This window comes from Drosophila innubila (assembly GCF_004354385.1).
Source record: "Drosophila innubila isolate TH190305 chromosome 2L unlocalized genomic scaffold, UK_Dinn_1.0 4_B_2L, whole genome shotgun sequence".
Classification (NCBI taxonomy): domain Eukaryota; kingdom Metazoa; phylum Arthropoda; class Insecta; order Diptera; family Drosophilidae; genus Drosophila; species Drosophila innubila.
In genome coordinates, this window is record NW_022995372.1 from 15,146,939 (window position 1) to 15,165,808 (window position 18,870).

The following is an 18,870-nucleotide window of genomic DNA, read 5'->3' on the forward strand; positions in this document are numbered from 1 at the left end:
ACTGACCGTCTCGGCAGTAGTCATTAATTTGTCCACTACCACACACTTTTTATCAATGACGCGCTTCAAATGTACCATAATATTTGAGTATAAATATGAAATGGAAAAAAGCATTACCAAAATACGGGAATAAAAATAAGGCAGTGTCTATACGTAATGGCATTTATTAATCCAATTGTATGGCTCGTTTTGCCCGGGCCAAGGGCAAGGACTTAATATCATTAATGACCGCCAGAACCGCTGTCAGGACTGGCCTCAAAACAGTTTGCAAATCTAATGAGCCTCGACGGCATAAAAAAGACAAAATTAAAAAAGAACGAAGCAAAATGAACAAAGGACTTATATATTTGAAAATCGGACTCCTCAATACTCTAAAATTTTATGATTATCAAAATAGTAATTTAATTTGAGATTCATTCATGTTAATTTTAATGAGATTTATTTTAATTAATTTATATTCATATACAATTAACTTAAAATATAAAATAATAATAATGAACTTTATGTCCATAAAATTACAAATTTTGTATTTATATTACTACCTAAAAATGATACATAATTTAATTTGCTTTAAAAGTAGATATTCACAAACTGGAAGAATAAATTAAGTAAATATAATAGTAGAGATAAAGTTGCTTTCTTGAATTTGTGCCAAGCTCCAAGCTGAGTCTTTAAGACTCATCGGAAAGAGCATAAGAAGAAGAAGCGCGAGGCGACAAACATTTGGCGTGCATCAAAGCATAAAGCACAGAAATTGACAGCGAACTGCGAACTGCGAACTCCGAACTGGAACTGAAACTGGTCGGGGTGCATTGCCGGGTCAGCTGTCAGTGGGGTGCGAAATCAAGAATTAAAACATCTTAATGGCTGCGTCTTTATGGCCTGTTTGTTTGTCTGCCTTACACTGGGGTGGTTTGGTATTCGACCTTCGACATTTTCTTAGGTTTTTGGTAACAAGTTGAAGACTTTAGTTTGGTTCGACTTCGTTTTGAAATCCAAAAAAAAAATATTAGATTCTGAGATTTCCGCCTCTACTCTAGTTAATTTACATGTAAATTAAGCAACACAATGTTGCTGCTTTTATTGCTGTAATGTTTCAATTAACGCACTTAATTTTTATTTGATCTGAAATGACAATGGAAGGGATCTGGCTATGTTTTTTTTACAGTTAACTCCTGATTACTCCAGTAAAATTAACATATTGCGAGCAGTTTTAAATTTTGCTAAGAGATTCACAGCATTTAATTTAATTTGTTAGCTCGTTTCGCAATTCCTTAGTAGTAGGGAGTGTTTTGTAGTGAGGGACTTTATCTAGGATTTTAGTAAATGGAGTAACTGAATATCTGGCAAATTGTTAAAATTTAAAAATGTATTTGCTGGTTACAGCTTAAAAAATATTTATATATATAGGAATATCTATTAAATATTTCAAACCTTTTTTTTTAATTTCAGGGCTTGTTTAGCTAACAACAACTTGATACCAACAGTAGTCAATTGAAGTGTCTGGTTTTTGGAAGCGAGCTTACAGTGGGTATTACAGCTACTACTCCACCCACTTACAGTTCAGAGACTACTTCAGTTTCAGTTATCTTGAATCTAAGTGGGGATTGGCAACTGCTAACGGCATGTTTGATTTGCGGGCCGATTTTTGAGTCGAAGGCTGGCGTCAAGAGGGCGTCAATTCCTAGTCTATAAGTTACATGAAAATCGTAAATACTACAACAAATATTTTTTAAACATGTACAACTGGTCTAATTGTTTATTCATCAGCTAATTAATTACATGCAATGCTTGTATTTCTTTTTTATTTATTGTTCAAATTTCGATGCTTTTGTTGATGTGTTCGCTTTGCTCGGCTCGATAATTTTAATTAAATTTCTGTCAAGTATTATTCGATTGAATTTTTGATTAGTTTTGACATGTTCGTTATATTTGCACCAACAATCAACGAACTAATTAAATGCATTCAAGCATTTTTAATTGCTTATGCTAATTTGATGCTTAGGTATGGATGCTTTAGGTACTGCGAATGGCGATTTGGTCACATAAACGTTGCATATTTTATATGTTTACGTGGCATTCCGCAATGCGGTTTCCATCATTGTTTGCATTCTGTTATTTTGCCTGGAGATTAAGTACAGTGGTCGCTCGAAAAATAGAACTCTTCGCTAAGTTATTTTTAAGTCCTAAAACAATCCTATTATCGGAAAGTATTTACAAAATATTGTAATAAAATGGGTATTCCTGATTTCAACAAAATTTATATCAATTTAAGGGATAAGAAATTCATATGATCGAACTTCGAGTTGTGAAAAATAATAATCGCTGTGTATTATTTGTCATTAGGAAGGAAACTTAAAATGCAAGCTAATAAATGAATTGTAATGTATAGTTTGTCGACAAATGTTGTTATTATTACAGGTCGAGTCTTTTGTTTGGGGAACAATGCAATGGCAACATTGACATGGAACGCTACCAAAGCATATCAGAATATAAAAAGCGACCCCAACATATATGTTGATGTATATGTCCAGACTACCATCGTGTGTAAACAATGGCTAATGTGTGATGGACTATATGACAGCTACCAGAGGCAAACAACCCAACAGACGGGTAGACCCAAGTGAGAACGCTTCAGTGGAGAATGCTCAACTAAGAGACACTCTGTGTTCATCTTTGAGATATCCTACCAAGGTGTCTGAGTTACTTTTTTGCTCTGAAAGACATACGCACAAAGTTCTTATACCCTCTTTGCATTTGCTCAATAGCTGCAGGGTATAAAATGTAATGCAAAGTAGCGCAGAAGTCAAAAGAATATCGCGTGCCAAAATATCGGCATGTAAACACTGCGGAGAGACAGGGCCATTTTTGGGTAGAGCTTTCAACGTAATGCTACTCGATTTATTCATTCGATTCCATCCCCAAAATGTTAAGGAAATTCTTTCCTTTAACAGTCAGTTTGATTGCTTTGTTTTATTTTATTGTGATTTTATGTGAGTCGCTTTGCTTTTGCATATTGGCAAATATTGGTATATTGTCTAAAAACAAATGGTATTTATACCCATTACCCATTAGACTACTATATGGCTGTCGAATTCACATATTGGTAATATGTACTAATTTATATGTATAAAAACTTGTTAGATCGGGTTTTTATTGTTGAAATATAATGCATTTTAGTCTTATAAATTATATATTTATTTCTTAACAACTTCATATTTTATTTAATTATTGTGTTGTTGGTCATCTTCTTCTTTTAGGATGCTAGTCTCTGCAAAAACTGTAAATGAAAACAAAAAAAAGGTGTTGATTAGTGTCGAATTAGTAAATCATTGAAATGCAATATATATTCAATAAATTGTTTTATTTTTGTCGTTTGTTGCAGCTTGAGGAATAAAGTAAGCACAAATTCCGGAATATGTGATAAATTGAATGTATCTATAAATTGTAAGATCTGTGTTGCAACATTCAGTTTATACAAGACGCAACATACGGAATTCAACAACTAACTTGTCAGTTGAAACATGTAAAGTATTTTATGATTTATGCACCTCATTGCCAGCCTCTGCACAAAATCAACAAATTATATTTCTTTTCAACGCTGACAGCTGCAATTTTTCACTGTTGTCTACTTGGTAAAGAAGTCATGCAACTTTAAAGTGCAGACCCACGTCTAAAGGCGACCAACCCCAAATGAAAACACTATCGACTGAGGACCCATGCAATCCCCTCGCACGAAACGAAACCAAATCAATTAAATTCAATTAAATTCGTAAAACCACAAGCCAAGTGCAGTTGTCTTGGGTAGGCGCTTAACCTTATCGGTCAGTGGCCAGGACCAGTGCCAGTAAAAGCCAGTTAAGGACCGTTAAAGTCCTGCCCAACTCCATTGTTAAATTGCAGGACTAGCCAAACGCTCAGCTGTCAATCTTATTCTAATTGAAATGCACATACATACAGCCTCTCTGTGTCGGTTCACAAATTGACTTCAACGCATAAACAATTGAAATTGCATAGCTTGGGAGGCCCACACTTGGGTTCTTATCAAAATCAACAAGTTAAATGCACTGCCTGCACCTTGGTTTCCAATTCCTATTCCTATTCCTGTTTCTGTTTCTTGCTCCGTCCTGTCATTCAATTACACCAGGCCTTTGTTATATTGCCCGATTTCTAATTGACTCAGCCACTTGACTTTTGAATTGGAAACCAGACGTTGGGCTAATCCTAGATAACGGATGAATATTTTGCATTGCATTCTTGATTTATGAAATATTTCAGTCTTTTGTCTGAGATAAAAACTGGCTATATTTTTTTGTGTTGGTTATTTTTTATTCTCGAATTCTTTGTCCTTATTAATTAAAATGGTTCGGTGCCCTTTATTTGTGTACCCTGTGTCTGCATTGGAAATGGCTAGCATTTATAATTTGGGATTAAAATGCTTCCATCAGAAATAGAACGAGAATATTATATCGATAATGAAGAAGACTTTAAGAAACTCGCCCGTCTTTTAATGGAATATTAAGTAATCTTTTAAAGCAGAATATAGCGTATCTCTTAGTCCAACAAACTTGTCTAGAACTCTTTGACTTGTTTCTGGGATGCGCCTTTGGGTTAAAAATGTTCGCAATTTGTATTTCGCACACTTTTTCGGTTTTTGCAAATTAGCGCTGCTTCCTCTCATGTCTTGTTAAAAATATTGTAAATATTTAAATTGACATTTTTTGTGAAACTTTCTGGTTTGCATTTTTCGCTGCCATGTTATGAATATGAACAATGTCAATTTGTCGGCAAAGCAGCCTCAGGATAAAAAGGTTGAAAGCACGATGATGATGATGATGATGATGATGAAATACATACGAGTAGTCGTGGTATACTCGGAACATACAATGTGTGCTATGTAGAAAACATTATCGTGTCAGAGGCAGACTTTAAAATTCCTTAACTGTCAATTTGCATGCCAGACACTTTAAGTTGCATTTGCAAAATGCTTCCCATCTCCAGATACAACTAATCAAAACAAATTCAATTAAACGACACGAATTTCGGGATGGCCAACCAAGTTGGTTCGATTGATGCTGTTCCTGTTGCAGTTGTTGTTGCTTTTCCTGCTCCAAGTCGAGGCTTGAGTTGAAGCCTTTGCATGAGTTGCTTATCTGGCAGCACAATCCATTAAAATTGCACATCGTTTACACCAAAAATCAATTCGCTAAAGCATTTAGGCATTACAAATGCCAACTCAGCCACTGACTAGCAACGAGCACGAAACCCGCCAACTGAATCTCACATCCACATCCACATCTCTTAGTTCACATCCACATCCACATCCATATCCACATATTCACTGTCGGTCGCCATTCGGTGGTCCGATGCAAAATCAACGTTGATGACCATAAATTTCACATACGGCGTTTGTGTTTTTGGTTTGTTTGTTTCTGGCTGCCGTTGTTGGTTAGGCATCTTTTAGCTATAAAGCGATAAACGCTGCTTATAAGGCCGCAGCTCGGTTCGGTCAGTTGGTATTGCTTTGAAATGAATCTGCCACATGCCCCACAACAAGCATACAAACAAACATACATAGATTTGTGTATGTATGTGCTGATTGTGTCAGGTTAGAGTAGAGGCTAAGAGATAAAATTAAAGTAGTTCATTCTAGCCAGCAAGTAGAGTCAATCTCCATATATTGAAATTGTTTTTAGAAAATATAATATAGTTATTTCTTGCATCATCTTTACTTTGGAACATTTAACAATTATATTATATATATTTTTAATTTTTATTGTTTTTTTAATTTTAAAATGTGTAATTTTGTTGACTTCTTATTGATTGTAACAAAAATCTAATTTTCAAGACTATTGTAAGACTGTGTTTTTGTGATTTTCTTCCAACTTGTTTTCATTGCAGCTCATTTTCGAAAGACAATTTTTTTAATTGTTGCATATTGTATTTGTTTTGTATCAGTGCATGAGTTTGTTAATAATTTAAGCTACAATGCCTTCTATAAATTCATTTATATTCTACTCAATTTTTCTAAATACCTATTAGTGTTACCTTAATTCTCTGCGCGACAAATGTTGCTTATCCTGGAAGGAGAGAAAACCCCAAACATATTTTTAAACGCGAAAAATGCATTCAGATTGTTTAACATGAGATTCTCCCTGCTCTTCACCTCTCTTCCCCTGCTCCTTCCTGCTCCCTGGCGGCGTCAGTTTGTCGTGCGTTTTATTAGTGGCACCTCAATCGACAAATTAAGATAAGAGTCCCGACGCTAACTGAAAGAACCTAAACCCATGAGTTATAGCATGCATTAAAGCGCAAAAAAAAGTTAATGTGACTCAAACGTGAACTTTAAAGATACATCCAAACATATGTACGAGTATATTGAAGTTGTGTTGTGTGCCTCTGTTTTTGTCAATGACTTTGACAGCCAAAGATATCGCTAAGTATAGACCAAAGACTGACAGGTTTTCAGATGGGTTCAAGCTTCTTGGTAAATAGAAAAGTAGAAAAAATGATTCGCATTTATTCAAAGTATTGCAAAGCAATAAACACTTATGGGTATTGTGAATGATAAAAGGCATAATGCTTAGATATTTCACTTTCATCAAGTGATTCTTATGTTAACAAATGCTATATGATATCTGCAAAAAATGCTAAATTGTTCATAAATTACAAATGATAGTAATCTGTATATAAATCGATTGTTTTCTGTTAAGTGTTGAGTAAAGCTAAAGTTTCATTTTGCTGTGCAAAATTTCAAACGTGTAACTTTCACTTACAATCTCTGCTAACAAAAAAAAAAAAAAGAAGAAGAAGCAAAAAAAAAAAACAAAAATAAACGTAGGCCTTATTACATTTGACATGTTGCGCTTGTTTCCCTTAACAGAAAAGAACAGAACAGTAACAGATGAACAGAAGCAACGTTTTTTTTTATATAAGAGTATTTTGTACGAAACATCCCTTGCTACAAATCAAAAGATAAATTGTTTTTGTTCATGATTTATATATAAAAATATGATGTTGACTTGCAGCATTCCCATCTTTCCATCCTCATTCCCTTTCCCCCTCTTAAGCTACTCTTTTAAGGCATTACTTTCTCTTTGGTTTCTTATCGCTGGTGTTGAAAGAAAGCAACAAATATTAATATTGTTTGTATATCTGCTGCCTTTTATTTCATTTTCAGTTTGGGAATTTATGAGGGAGTCGAATGCCAAATTTAATATTGCGAAATGTGAGAGAAAGCTTTAACGATTTGAGACATTAATGCAAATAGAAATATTAATATTATAAAAATATCATTTATCATAGCCGAACATGGTCGAATTTGTACTCACTGTTGTCCTTTAATTTAGTTTGATAGCTGGGCGAGAGCTTTAGGCGATTCTCAAAAACTTTACGGGTTAGCACCTCGATAAGTTTGCCAGGATCATTACGCTTGTTACATATTTCCTTGTCCGAAAAGTGATCCAGGTACTCATCACGTTTGCAGTAGCGACATACACCATTGACATATTCCTCCTCACACAGGGTCGCATTTGTGGCACGCGCCCAATCCGCATTATTCTGAGCCTTGAATAGATCCCCGATGTAAATGCGAGCAGTGGAAACTGCGGCAAATGCATTGAATGCCACAGTTGTAATTGGATTATGCTCCAGGTTGAGAATCTGTAGATTATTGAGCTTGTCGAAAAGGCCACTGAAAGCAGAACACTTTTAGAGAAGACTTGAAGGTTAACAACTCTTTGATAGTCACCCCTGAATGCGATCCAAATTGTTGTGGGCCAGATGAATCTCGAGTAGTAGAGGGGAGTGATGAAAGAGTTCGTCTGGTAGTCTCGCAATATTGTTGCGTTCCAGGTGCAAAACCAGCAGCTGCTTTTGTGCTTTAAGAAAATCTCTGCCCAGATAGCTAATGTTGCTTCGTATGCCAATGTAGGAAAGATTCTCCGACTTCCAGAACAGTTCGGCGGGCACATTGTCGCCACAGTTGTGCAGCTCGAAGCCACGTAGCTTTGTCATGTGCCACAACTCTTGGGAGCTCAGAAGCGACATCTCCACGCTGCTGTTCTTCAGCGAGCAGTCAAGTGAGAGTTGCAACAACTCGGTTTGTTTGGCAAAGATTTCACTTGCCACATTCGCCATGTTTCTCACAACAATCGACAGTCGCTTCAGATGGACGAGGGGATGCAACAATGTGGCTGGCAAATCGCTGCGGCCCTTTAGCGTTAGGTCTGTGATATCTGTGACGTTCTCCAGAAAATTAGCTGGTAGCAGAGCTTTAAAGCCGATTAGCGAAAGTTTTTTAAGGCCTGGATAGTTGGTAAATCGTTGTTGCAACAACTCATCCCGCTCGTCACGCGTCTCAAAGTAGTTGGACACCTCGAGTTCGGTATAGTTGCTGATGCCCAATTTCAAAAGCATCTGGCGAATTGTCTGCTCGTTGGGTATTGCGCAATTGTCGATACTGAGTTGGCCAATACGGCCGGCTTTCAATGGCGGTAAATAGCCAAAACCACGAACATCAAAAATGCTGCAGCTGATGCTATAAAGCTGATTTGAGCTGCTTAGTGTTACCATACCGCACTTGATGCGCTGATCCTTACACTCGCATTCATTGTTACCCTTCAGCAATGTCTCACAGCCCGCCTTGGTTGTATATAGGGCTGTTGATCCGTCCGAAACGGTGACATTGTCCTGCAGACTGGCCACAATCAGATTCAACAAGAAGAGCACAAGCAACATCCTCGAATGATGCACACACATTGACTGAGTCCTGCAACAAGAAAAAAATTACACAGCTGAACATCGATTAGACAATACAAACAGCTGTTTTCAACCCAAATCAACTCAGCTCAACACCCAGGTAAAATAAATGCAGTTCAATGGAAGTGCACTTAATGAGATACAGATTGAGCCAAAATTGATACCCAATTTTAAGCCATGAACAATGTATCTGCATCTTGCAAGCTACCTGCCACTCATATTTGGAGTTTACCTGTCTGCACACCTTAATGTCTGCATTAAATGGTCTGTTTAGCTGAATAAAAAACGAGTACTTGACTTGAGCTATTGCTGAGACTAAGAAGAAGTAGGCTTGCCTTCCAGGTAAGAAAAAATCTGGTCAATAAAAATTAGTGAAATTAATAAATAGTCGAATTAATTTGAGTTTTGAATTTCTTTTATGCCTGAATATATTTTTTATTCTGTATTGCAAAATAGTGCGTGAATTCACAGGGTTTTATTTCTTACCTAAATTAAATGAGTATAAACTTATAAATAGCATCTCTGGATAAAATTATTTTATGACTATTGACCTGATCTTTAAAGTGATCTTTTGGAGCCCAAACGGTTGGACCTATTTCAAAATATGTCTGTTGATTGAGCCTGTATACTTTTGTTTTTTTTTTTTAATATTTAAATAAATAGCCTGTGATTTTCTACTCATAAAATAATTCATAGCAAAAGATTTCTTGATCATTATTTATTCCACGATAAATAACGCAAATTATAAATATACATCTATTGGTTACATTCTTATTTTTTGTTAAAATAAGCTTTGCATTATTTCTCGGAACCATTGATTTTCTACTTATAAAATGTATTTTAAAAAAGGATTATTTATGCTAAATACGGCATATCTTTTAATTTTGTACCGTGTGTATATTCATCTTCTCAACTTTGTTTTGTTATATTTAAATATGTAGCACTGTACAGCTTAAGTTCAATGCGCCAGTAATTTGGTTTTGATACAAGTTCGAGTATCGCAGAAACAGTTGCCAAGAGTGGATCGACAACCGCCTGTCTGCTTGTATCTCTCAAGTGCTGCTGCGGCTTGGTTGAAAAACGAAAAAAATAAAAATACATATATAACAGCAGAAGATGAAAAAATTACATTTTATTCTGGTTTTCTTTTTCATTACAAATGCAAAAATGCAAAATGGCAAGTCGGCCATTATCTTCATTCGCGTCTGTTGATCGTTGATCGATGATCGCTGGCTGACTATCCCAGTCGAGGTCCAATGGAGATGGAGCTCAGGTCTTGTATATCGTTAAATGTGTACATGCGTAAATGGCTTTGCCTCCTTTACGCAGTTGCATTCACAGATCTGGCCAATGCATTTGAATTTGCAGCCGCCAGCCATATGATCACATCGACATGAACCAATCAGCTAGCCAGTCTCAATTCGGGGCACTTTCCTACGTTTGCCTCTGCCTCAGCCTCTGTCCTCATCTCCACTTTCAGCCCCATCCCCATCCCCATCCCCATCGTCGTCCTCATCCTCTTGCCGTTGGCTAAAAAGGCACTGCGGTGGCAAACATTTCATTTTTCACGATTTGCTTTTGGTGCTTCGATCCGCCGTTTCGTATTCCCAAGAGCTAAATCAATAAATTACGTGACAGGCATGCAGAAAACTTGATGCTCGATGCCTCCACTGAACATGCACATGGAATGAGAAGTGATCTCGTCGCGTTGTTGCGTTTCCATCGATTTGATTGAATCAATCAAAAAATGTGCATTAATATAAAGGCCTGACCGCCATAGCCATAGCCATACATACTATATATATCGTTTGCAGATCTTCTCCACAACACAACATAAATTATTATTATGGCCATACATCTGTAAGAGAACTTGTGTCTGCCAGTTGAACATTAAATTTGATTGGTTTCCATTTGCTCGATGCTGGATATGCGCAATCAAATCAATAGTAGACAGTGGGTCCAAATCCGCCATGCCAACAGGATGTCTTGACCTCAAAAATAACTAACCGATAAATAACTCTTAATTAACTTTTTAGACAAGTTTTAATCTGCCCAATAGTCAATCGCACTTGGGTGAGTAATTAATTTAAAATTCGAACAAAAGTTTGTATTAAATAAACGATGCCAAGTTAAAACCAATATTCAATAGGCTCAAAAGTTTATGAATCCTGTCAAGAGCTAGAGTCAAGGGCAAGGCAACTGGAAGCCGTGCTTCTGTCGAGCTCCACAGTATCCACAAATCTTCATTGATTTTGATTTCTTTCACTGGCACGCTAAATCGCCTTATGCTAAAACTTTAGCCTAGACCAACTCGTAGGTAAACGGACTTGAAGCTACCTCAAATGGTAAATAATTTTGTAAGACTGCCGCACAACATGACAGGCAAATAAATGGTCATAATCCTGCCCAGACAAAGGGCTGCATTCACAATAGGGAAACGGCCTCGGTCTCCGTCTCCGTCTCCGTCTCGGTCCAAGCTAATAACTCACTCATACACTGTGCTCTCTTCGAATGTCTGGCCATCTAATGGGAAATCCAGCAATGGGGTTGGTGGTCTTCTTTTTATGCGTTTTTCATTTGATTTATTTATTATAAATTATACGCCGCATGCAAATTGGTAGCTATACTCGTACAACAAAAAAAAAAAAAAAAAGAAAAGAAACATTAAGTTGTTCTGCAATGGTTTTCCAAGAAACGTTTTCAGTTGCGCTAATATTGCCGTGAAGGTCTTTTCCATCGTTGCTCAAATAATAATTCGCCTTAAATTCGAATACGCACGTTTTATAACAAAAATAATGCACAACAAAAGTACAAGACGGGAGCCAAAAAATATTACACTGCCTGAAGCGCCCACGCAACCAGAGAAAAAGAGAGAGAGGGAGACAGGGAGACAGGGAGGGATGGAGAGAGTGCTCCAGCCAAACCCTTTGCCCAAGGCATGTGCGTAGCCCTCACGTCTTGCCACACCATGTTGCCCCCTCAGTGGCAAATCAAATAGACGCATGAAATTTAATAGTACGAACAATTTTTGACGTTTGCCTTTGAAAACAAATGAAAATGAAAATGGAAATGAAAATGGTGTTGGTAATGTTATTGGCAACATGAACTTGGGCAACGCCCTTTCTCCGCAACTTTCGTCTCCTTAATATATGGAACTCTTAGTTTTTCTTCTATTCTATTGAGCTTATTTCTATGTTTCCGCCTGTTTATTTATTTTAATTAAAACGGACACGTGTTGCTGTTTTCTTGTTTTTATTTACCAAGCCAACTTTGCGACAAGCAACTGAATGGAACTGTGAAAGAGGTTGATCACCGCATGGGGTAGAGTAGCTGAAATTGACGCAAGTGTAATTGAGAACGGCCTCAACTCTGAATGTGTACTGAAACTTCGGTAACCAAGCAAGTAAGATATATTTTTCTAGTATTTACAAAGGTATATCTTTTAAATTGAGAGAACGGTATTTTACATTTACTTAAGCGTATGCAAGTGAGCATTCTTTTCTTGAATATATGAATTTATTGTTACTTAATATATTATTAATATTTTACAAATAATACAATTTAATATATATTTTCACTTTTCATAGTTTCAATAAATATTAAAAATTTGAATGATAGAATTGACATTCCGCAAGGAAATCGAATAAGGAAGAAAGTATGGAAACATTGGACAGTGAAATGTAATTTTTCAATTTTGATGCAGAATCAAAATAGGGGACAAATAATGATAAAATTAAGATCTTACAAAATGATGACAATTTGAGGTTTGTGAAAAAGTATTTATTGGCCAGTTAACTATAATTTTCTTTCTTTTCTCAATGTATTGCTTTATTGATTGCCACAATTTTAATATTTTCTCGAAATTTGTATTCAATTATCTCAAGTTACCAGGTTGTTTTTTAAGCAATATTTCTGATTTGGGAAGTTACTCCTTGGTTACACTGTGTGCTCTCATGACAACTGCAGTCGACTACCATGCAAAATGGGCGTGACCATTCAGGCTGCACAAGCTTCAACAGTAAATTTATAATACCGCCTTCCGACGAGCGAGCAAAGGTATAAGAAATGGAGGAGCTGACTGATCAGCATGAGCAGAACAAAAGCCAGCTTAAAAATGCCCCTGAGTGGTATTTGCAAAAAAGTGCAGTGTTCTAGGATTTGGTTACTCTGATCATGATCGTGTCCAAAACGTGGCTAAGTTTCTTTCTTAACGGCCTAGTCACCGTTGGCCGACGCATCGCGTCGCCTGGAAATAAAAAGGTAGCTGATCGCCAGTAGCCGGCTAGTCATCAGAAGTCCGAAATTAGCATAGATACTTTGCTGCTGTTCGTTGTTGGATGGCTGATTGTTGTCGTTGTTGTTGTTGTTGCTGTTGCTGTTGTTGTTACTGTTGCTCTTGTTGTTACTTTTGATGTTCTTCTTCTTGCTACTTTGATGCACTTGCAGCTATTGCAAAAGTGCGTAGAAAATCATGAAAATGGCTACTGAGCCTGAGCTCGCTGAGCCAACGGCATTAATTTAATACAATTAATGGAAATTACATGAAATTATGAGTGGAACATTGAAATTCCTTGTGAACATCACCCAGGACAACCGAAGTAGAACCGAAGCAGCATCCATAGCTCAATTGCCAACTTTGTTGTAATTCAGACTCAAAGTCAAATTCACAGTCAAAGTTGGAGTCTGAGTCTCGTGGGGTTCAGCTTGGGTGGCACTTTTCAGCAATTTGCATTTCCACATTGCTTGCCAAATGAAAGAAAATTAAATTTTTGACTGTCTACTTAATTGAAACATTAGCCAAAAACATTTTATCTACTCCGTCCCAGTCAACTCTCTCTCTCTCTCTATCTCTTGCTGCCTCTATCTTCCTCTCTTATTGCCCCTGTGTTCATTTACATTCAAATTAACTCGTAATGAAAACGAGTTCACAAACTTTGACTTCGCGGGGGTTGTAGCATTTAATTAGTTGTTGTGATTGTTGTTGTTTGTGTTGTTGTTGTTGTTGATGATGTTTGTTGGCCATTTCTTTTGGCTAAGTCAGTTCAATTATCCTAGCACAACGTGGCCTTCTTTTGTTTAAGCTTTATAGGCTGTTTGTTTTCACACTATTCACATACATTAAGGACAATATAAAAATCATTAAAACGTCTTTAGGTTAATAAAATGACGCTTTGTTTTAGAGAATTCACATAACACTATGCAGCAATATTAACTTTACTAAATCAACCTTTTCTGATACACTTTTGAAATGTTTCTACTTTTGAAAATAAAATCATTTTTGCTTGGCATTTCTCAATAACTATTTTATTAGCTTGCGTTTTTTATTTAGTCTCGAAAATGTTACACCTAAATTTAAAAAGTTATTAAGTTCTACAGATTCACAAAAAAGTTATACCGTGGAACACTTTTAGAATTGATTTTTTTGTGTATGTAAATATTTTGATGAAAAGGTTACAATCTGGCTGCAACAAAGCTTAATTAATGTTTCGCCGCTGTCTTTAACATTTGTGTGAATTCGCGTAATACTTTCTGCTTTAAGCACTCTAATCAAGGGCCATTTTGCCCATTTGGCCATTGCACATAAAGAGTTAGACCGACCCCATTTATTTTTTGTAAAACAATTTTTCGCATACACAGCAGAAACTGCAATCGAAGTCTGCTGCAGCATCGTTCCCACCCTGACGGGCGTACTTTTCCCAGCTTCCATCCCTTTCCCCCTTCCCCCCTTTTTAGCACTTCAAATTGGCAAGCAAACAAACTCACGTTTAAATGAAATGTGAGCATAAACAAAAAATTTTCACACAGCGCCCGACGCCGTCACATTTGCCAAGGCAAACAAACTTGAGCCGAGACGAGATGAGAAGGATGTGAATTACTGGGGAAAACATTGCTCATACGACAGGATGCAAGTCGTACATGTGTAGATAAAGAGAGACAGAGACAGAGACAGAGAGGGAGAGAGCGCGAGACAAAGACAGTGCTAAGAAGGATGGGACGGAATTCACTTGACACGTAAATATGCATAAACAAGGCATGAATATTCATGCACACACGCACATATTCACTTCTGTGGCTGCAACTTAAAAGGGACTCTGGTTGTTGTCCTGCTCGTCCATATCTCGACTTAGAGATGAAATGCAATGCGCATAGAAAAATTTACAGCGAATGTTTGCACAGATGGAAGTGTTTAACTTTTTCTTCTTTTTTCTCGTTTTTTCTGGTTTTTTTTTTTTTAACCACAACAAATGTCTGAGGTGAGTGAACTGAATGTTGAGCATTATGAGTACATAATACACGTACATAAGTGTATGTAATTTTCTTAGCATTTCATTGAATGCTGGCATTTTCAAGTGATCTAAGCAGGTCGTTCACTTGATATTAAAATTTTCAACTGACTGAAAACATTTGCACAACAATCATAAATCCTTGTCAATCACACGCGTGACACACTCCCCAATTCCTCTCGCTTCCTTCTCCTTTTACTGTCATCATCATCATCAGCCTCGGGACCAAAACGAGACTCCACATGACCAACATAAACCGAAGCATCTATTGCCTATCCGCTAGTTTTCAACTGAAGCTTTTGAAGGTCTACAGACTTCCGACTTCCGACTTTAACTTCTACTCCAGACTTCGACTTATGACTTGCGTAAGCGGAACTGATTATGCGTCTATCGTCAGAGCCAATGAAGCTGCGTGACAAAAATTTTTGACTCTCAGTGTCATTTATTTGATGCCTAGCTTTGACAGCTGTTGTCATTGATAGCGATTTTGGCTGCCAATTTATGGTGGATGTGAAAAGTTTGTTTGGCACGAGTATGCTTGATACTTGAAATACTAATTCCATTTCTACTTAGTTGCTTTCATTTGATTCAACTATGGACAACAATCAATCAAATTGTATATTTTGTGTACAACAGTTAAAGTACCACAATGGAGAGTGTTACACTCGAAAATACTCTATTGCTTTTAATAAATTTGCTCTTTAAACGAAATAGTCTTTTCTTATTTACCAAATTACTTTGCAAATCAGACGAAGCCGAGCTGTCGCCATCTAGCGTGTGTTGCTTGAAACTTGTCTGAGAGTGTGTGTATGTGCATGCATGTGAGTGTGTGTACTGGGTTTCTTTCAGTCAATCATGCATTTATTTTCTCTTCTTTTTTTTGAGATTTTACCGACTGCACCTAAAAATCTCACCAAAATGTTTTTTCATAAGTCGAAATTTGCAAAAAAAAAGGATCTTCATTTTATAAATAAGTATGTATCCTTTAATAATTTGCATATCAAATTATTCATAAATCCCAGGCAGCAACTGCTAAAACTAATCCCTAAAATCTTGACCAATTGCTGTTCGAATAAAAATGTTGCAGCAAAAAAAAAAAAACAAGCAAAAAAAACAGCAATAAGCGTCGCGCCTTGGGGCAACAATTTAAAATTTACGCCACTTAGAAGTCATTTAGGCGTGCAACAAAAGTATAACAAGACACAAAAAGAAAGACTTGCCAGAAAGTAAATACCCTTTCAGAGATTTAATTAAAAAAATAAAAGAGCTTATCATACGATTGCTGACTGCTGATTAACAGAAAATATTCAGCTACAGCTGCCGATCATATCCGCTAGGTGGCGACAGTGCTGTTCGAAACTGAGACAAATAGTCTCTTAAATAATTTCTGATGAAATTCTTTGTTTAATTATAATTTCGAACATTAATAAGGTCGAACATGATTAAACAGCTATTTTTAAGTATATACAGGGTATTCAGAACTATAAAAGTACATATAAAAATTTAATTTCAGAACGATGCATGTTGCTTTTGTTGTTATCCTGTCAAACCCAACGGTAGCTGGTTGCATCTTTTGTCGGCACAGCAACAGTAACCAAATTGTTAAATTTGAACTGCAAATTGTTGGCAAGGTAAAGTGGCTAAAACCGACACAAAAACCACAAGACTTTATGACGCGCTCGATCTTAACAATGTCTTATTGTCAGGCCTAAATCATGTTTAACGATCAATAAAAGTATCAACTAAATGGGAGACTTTAAAGCTGCCGCATTCTTATTGTGATTCTGGGATTCTCTTTCTTAAGAACTTGACGTATCTCGTTTTGTGTGGGCTCCTGTACAGTGACTACTGGTAGGTGTGAATACGACTATAGCTAATTGAATGACCCAGCGGTTGACTTCAAAGCTATGACGGCTACTTTGTTGCCAGACTGCAGACTAAACTAAGTACATTTATAGAAAGCCCAACATATATCTATATTATTATTTACTTTTTGTTTTAATGGATTTGCCGACTGTCGTGTTCATGTATTTCCCATTAACATTATGCATTTAGAACAGGACAAACATTAGACTAGACACCAGACATAACTAACAATAATATTGTAAGCATTTCTATATCTATCATTGCATTATCTATCAGTATGTGGCGCGCTATTTATCTAGTACTTCAAATTGACAGCTGTACTTGGGCACATTCAATGAGTTTAATGAATTTATGCCTGGCACGTGGAAAACAAATTGCACTTTTCACATGCCTATACACAAATGTAAGTATGACTTTGAACAAGTAAGATAAATTCATTAAATGTTACAATTACCTTCCGTAAAGGAAGCTTTTCTATTGCACCTGTTACTGCTGAGCTTATTATTCGATCCATCTAATTATGACCATGCAAAAACGATGTGAACAACTACGAGTTACCCTTTACATTACCACAAACTAACACTACGTAACTGAGTTTTTCCTTTCCTGTTAAAAATAGTGATTAATAAACTTTTATTTACTTTCGATATTGAACAGTATTATTTTTCGCCAATTACCATTCAATATTTGCCATAATTATAATATTTATTAATATCTTTGACAATTGAAATGGGTATTTTCTAGTCGTTTACTTACAATCTTAAAATATAAATGAACACAGCGTGCACAAAGAGTAAAAATTTAAAAGATAAGCAAACAAATCAAAGTCATCCTAAGCCAAATGAAACTGAAACCCATGAAAATCAAATGAGATTTGAAAAAAATACAAACATTCTTTGCATTTTTGGGGTAATTTCTGTAGCAAATTTGTTGAAGGAGATTCTTTTGGGTGGGCTTATTAGGGTAGCACGTGCCAGGGGGAGTTTTCATGAATTTGTAACAAAAATACCGCGAAATCTTGTTAGAAAATTAAACGACTTATCTGGTATTTGTTTCTTTTTTAAAATTTTTTTCCTACAACGGGGTTGAGTGTGGTAAATGCATTCGGAAAATAGCAACAACAACTGCACTTATAAATCGTAATAAGCATAAAAAAAAGTAAAACATAAAAAACAGGCGCTTACAGCGAAATGGCATTTAGCCATTTAACCCACTGTGCACAGTGGGCGGAGCGAAGCTGATGAGGATGGGGAACAGCGACTAATGCACAAAAGAAATTATAATAAGCACAGCGTTTTTCATGTACAACTCGAGCGAACAGAACGAAGAAAATAAAAGACGCCGCAAAGTAGGCAATGCAAATCGTCTGGCGGCCCATTGGCTTTTCATGTTTTGCTCATTCCCAGCTTTTATCGGACTAATAAAAAGGATTTTCGACGAAGGCGTCTCGTATTTCTCTTTATTATTACACAGAAGTCAGCGGGTGGTCGATACGGGACGAGGCGGGGTGTGGCAAGAAGGGGCATTATTTATTTAGTAGACTTGTCATATTCCAACTACCCGCAATCTCGTTTGACTTATTCTGTTTGTTTTTTCTTTTCACTTTTTCTATTGTCGTCGGCAGGGTCGTCTTATATTGTATATTGTACATTGTATGATGGTTACCTTCTATAAATGGATTATGCCAATTATAGAGTGTGTCGGTGAGGGTGGGATTGACATATTTTTCAGTGTAAGTTCATCAAGATACCTTACAGATGAATTAAATGGTATATTCAGTCATTTTTGAAGAACTTAACTGAGATATTCAGTGATCGCACTAAAGTTAACTCTAATAATATCTGAGATCATGACTTTATTATCATATAGTATATACTTCATCTTTTGACTTCCATCGAGATCATTAATATAGTTGTGACACATGAAATTTTAGTTTTACTATTTTACTTTTTAATTTTGT

The 18,870-nt window shown here is 36.4% G+C and overlaps 1 protein-coding gene across 1 annotated transcript in view; it reads right to left on the reverse strand.

Annotated features, from left to right (window-relative positions):
• Positions 1-3,180: 3,180 nt before the first annotated feature.
• The window catches only part of LOC117781976 (leucine-rich repeat-containing protein 15), a 55,426-nt gene continuing 39,736 nt past the window's right edge, over positions 3,181-18,870 (reverse strand). Inside the window, exons 2-4 of the mRNA XM_034618873.1 lie at positions 7,751-8,770; positions 7,332-7,693; positions 3,181-3,280 (exon numbers count right to left, since the gene is read on the reverse strand). Of these exons, the coding sequence (XP_034474764.1) occupies positions 3,225-3,280; positions 7,332-7,693; positions 7,751-8,760 (1,428 nt within the window). The 5' untranslated portion in view covers positions 8,761-8,770 and the 3' untranslated portion in view covers positions 3,181-3,224. The remainder of the gene's footprint in view (positions 3,281-7,331; positions 7,694-7,750; positions 8,771-18,870) is intronic.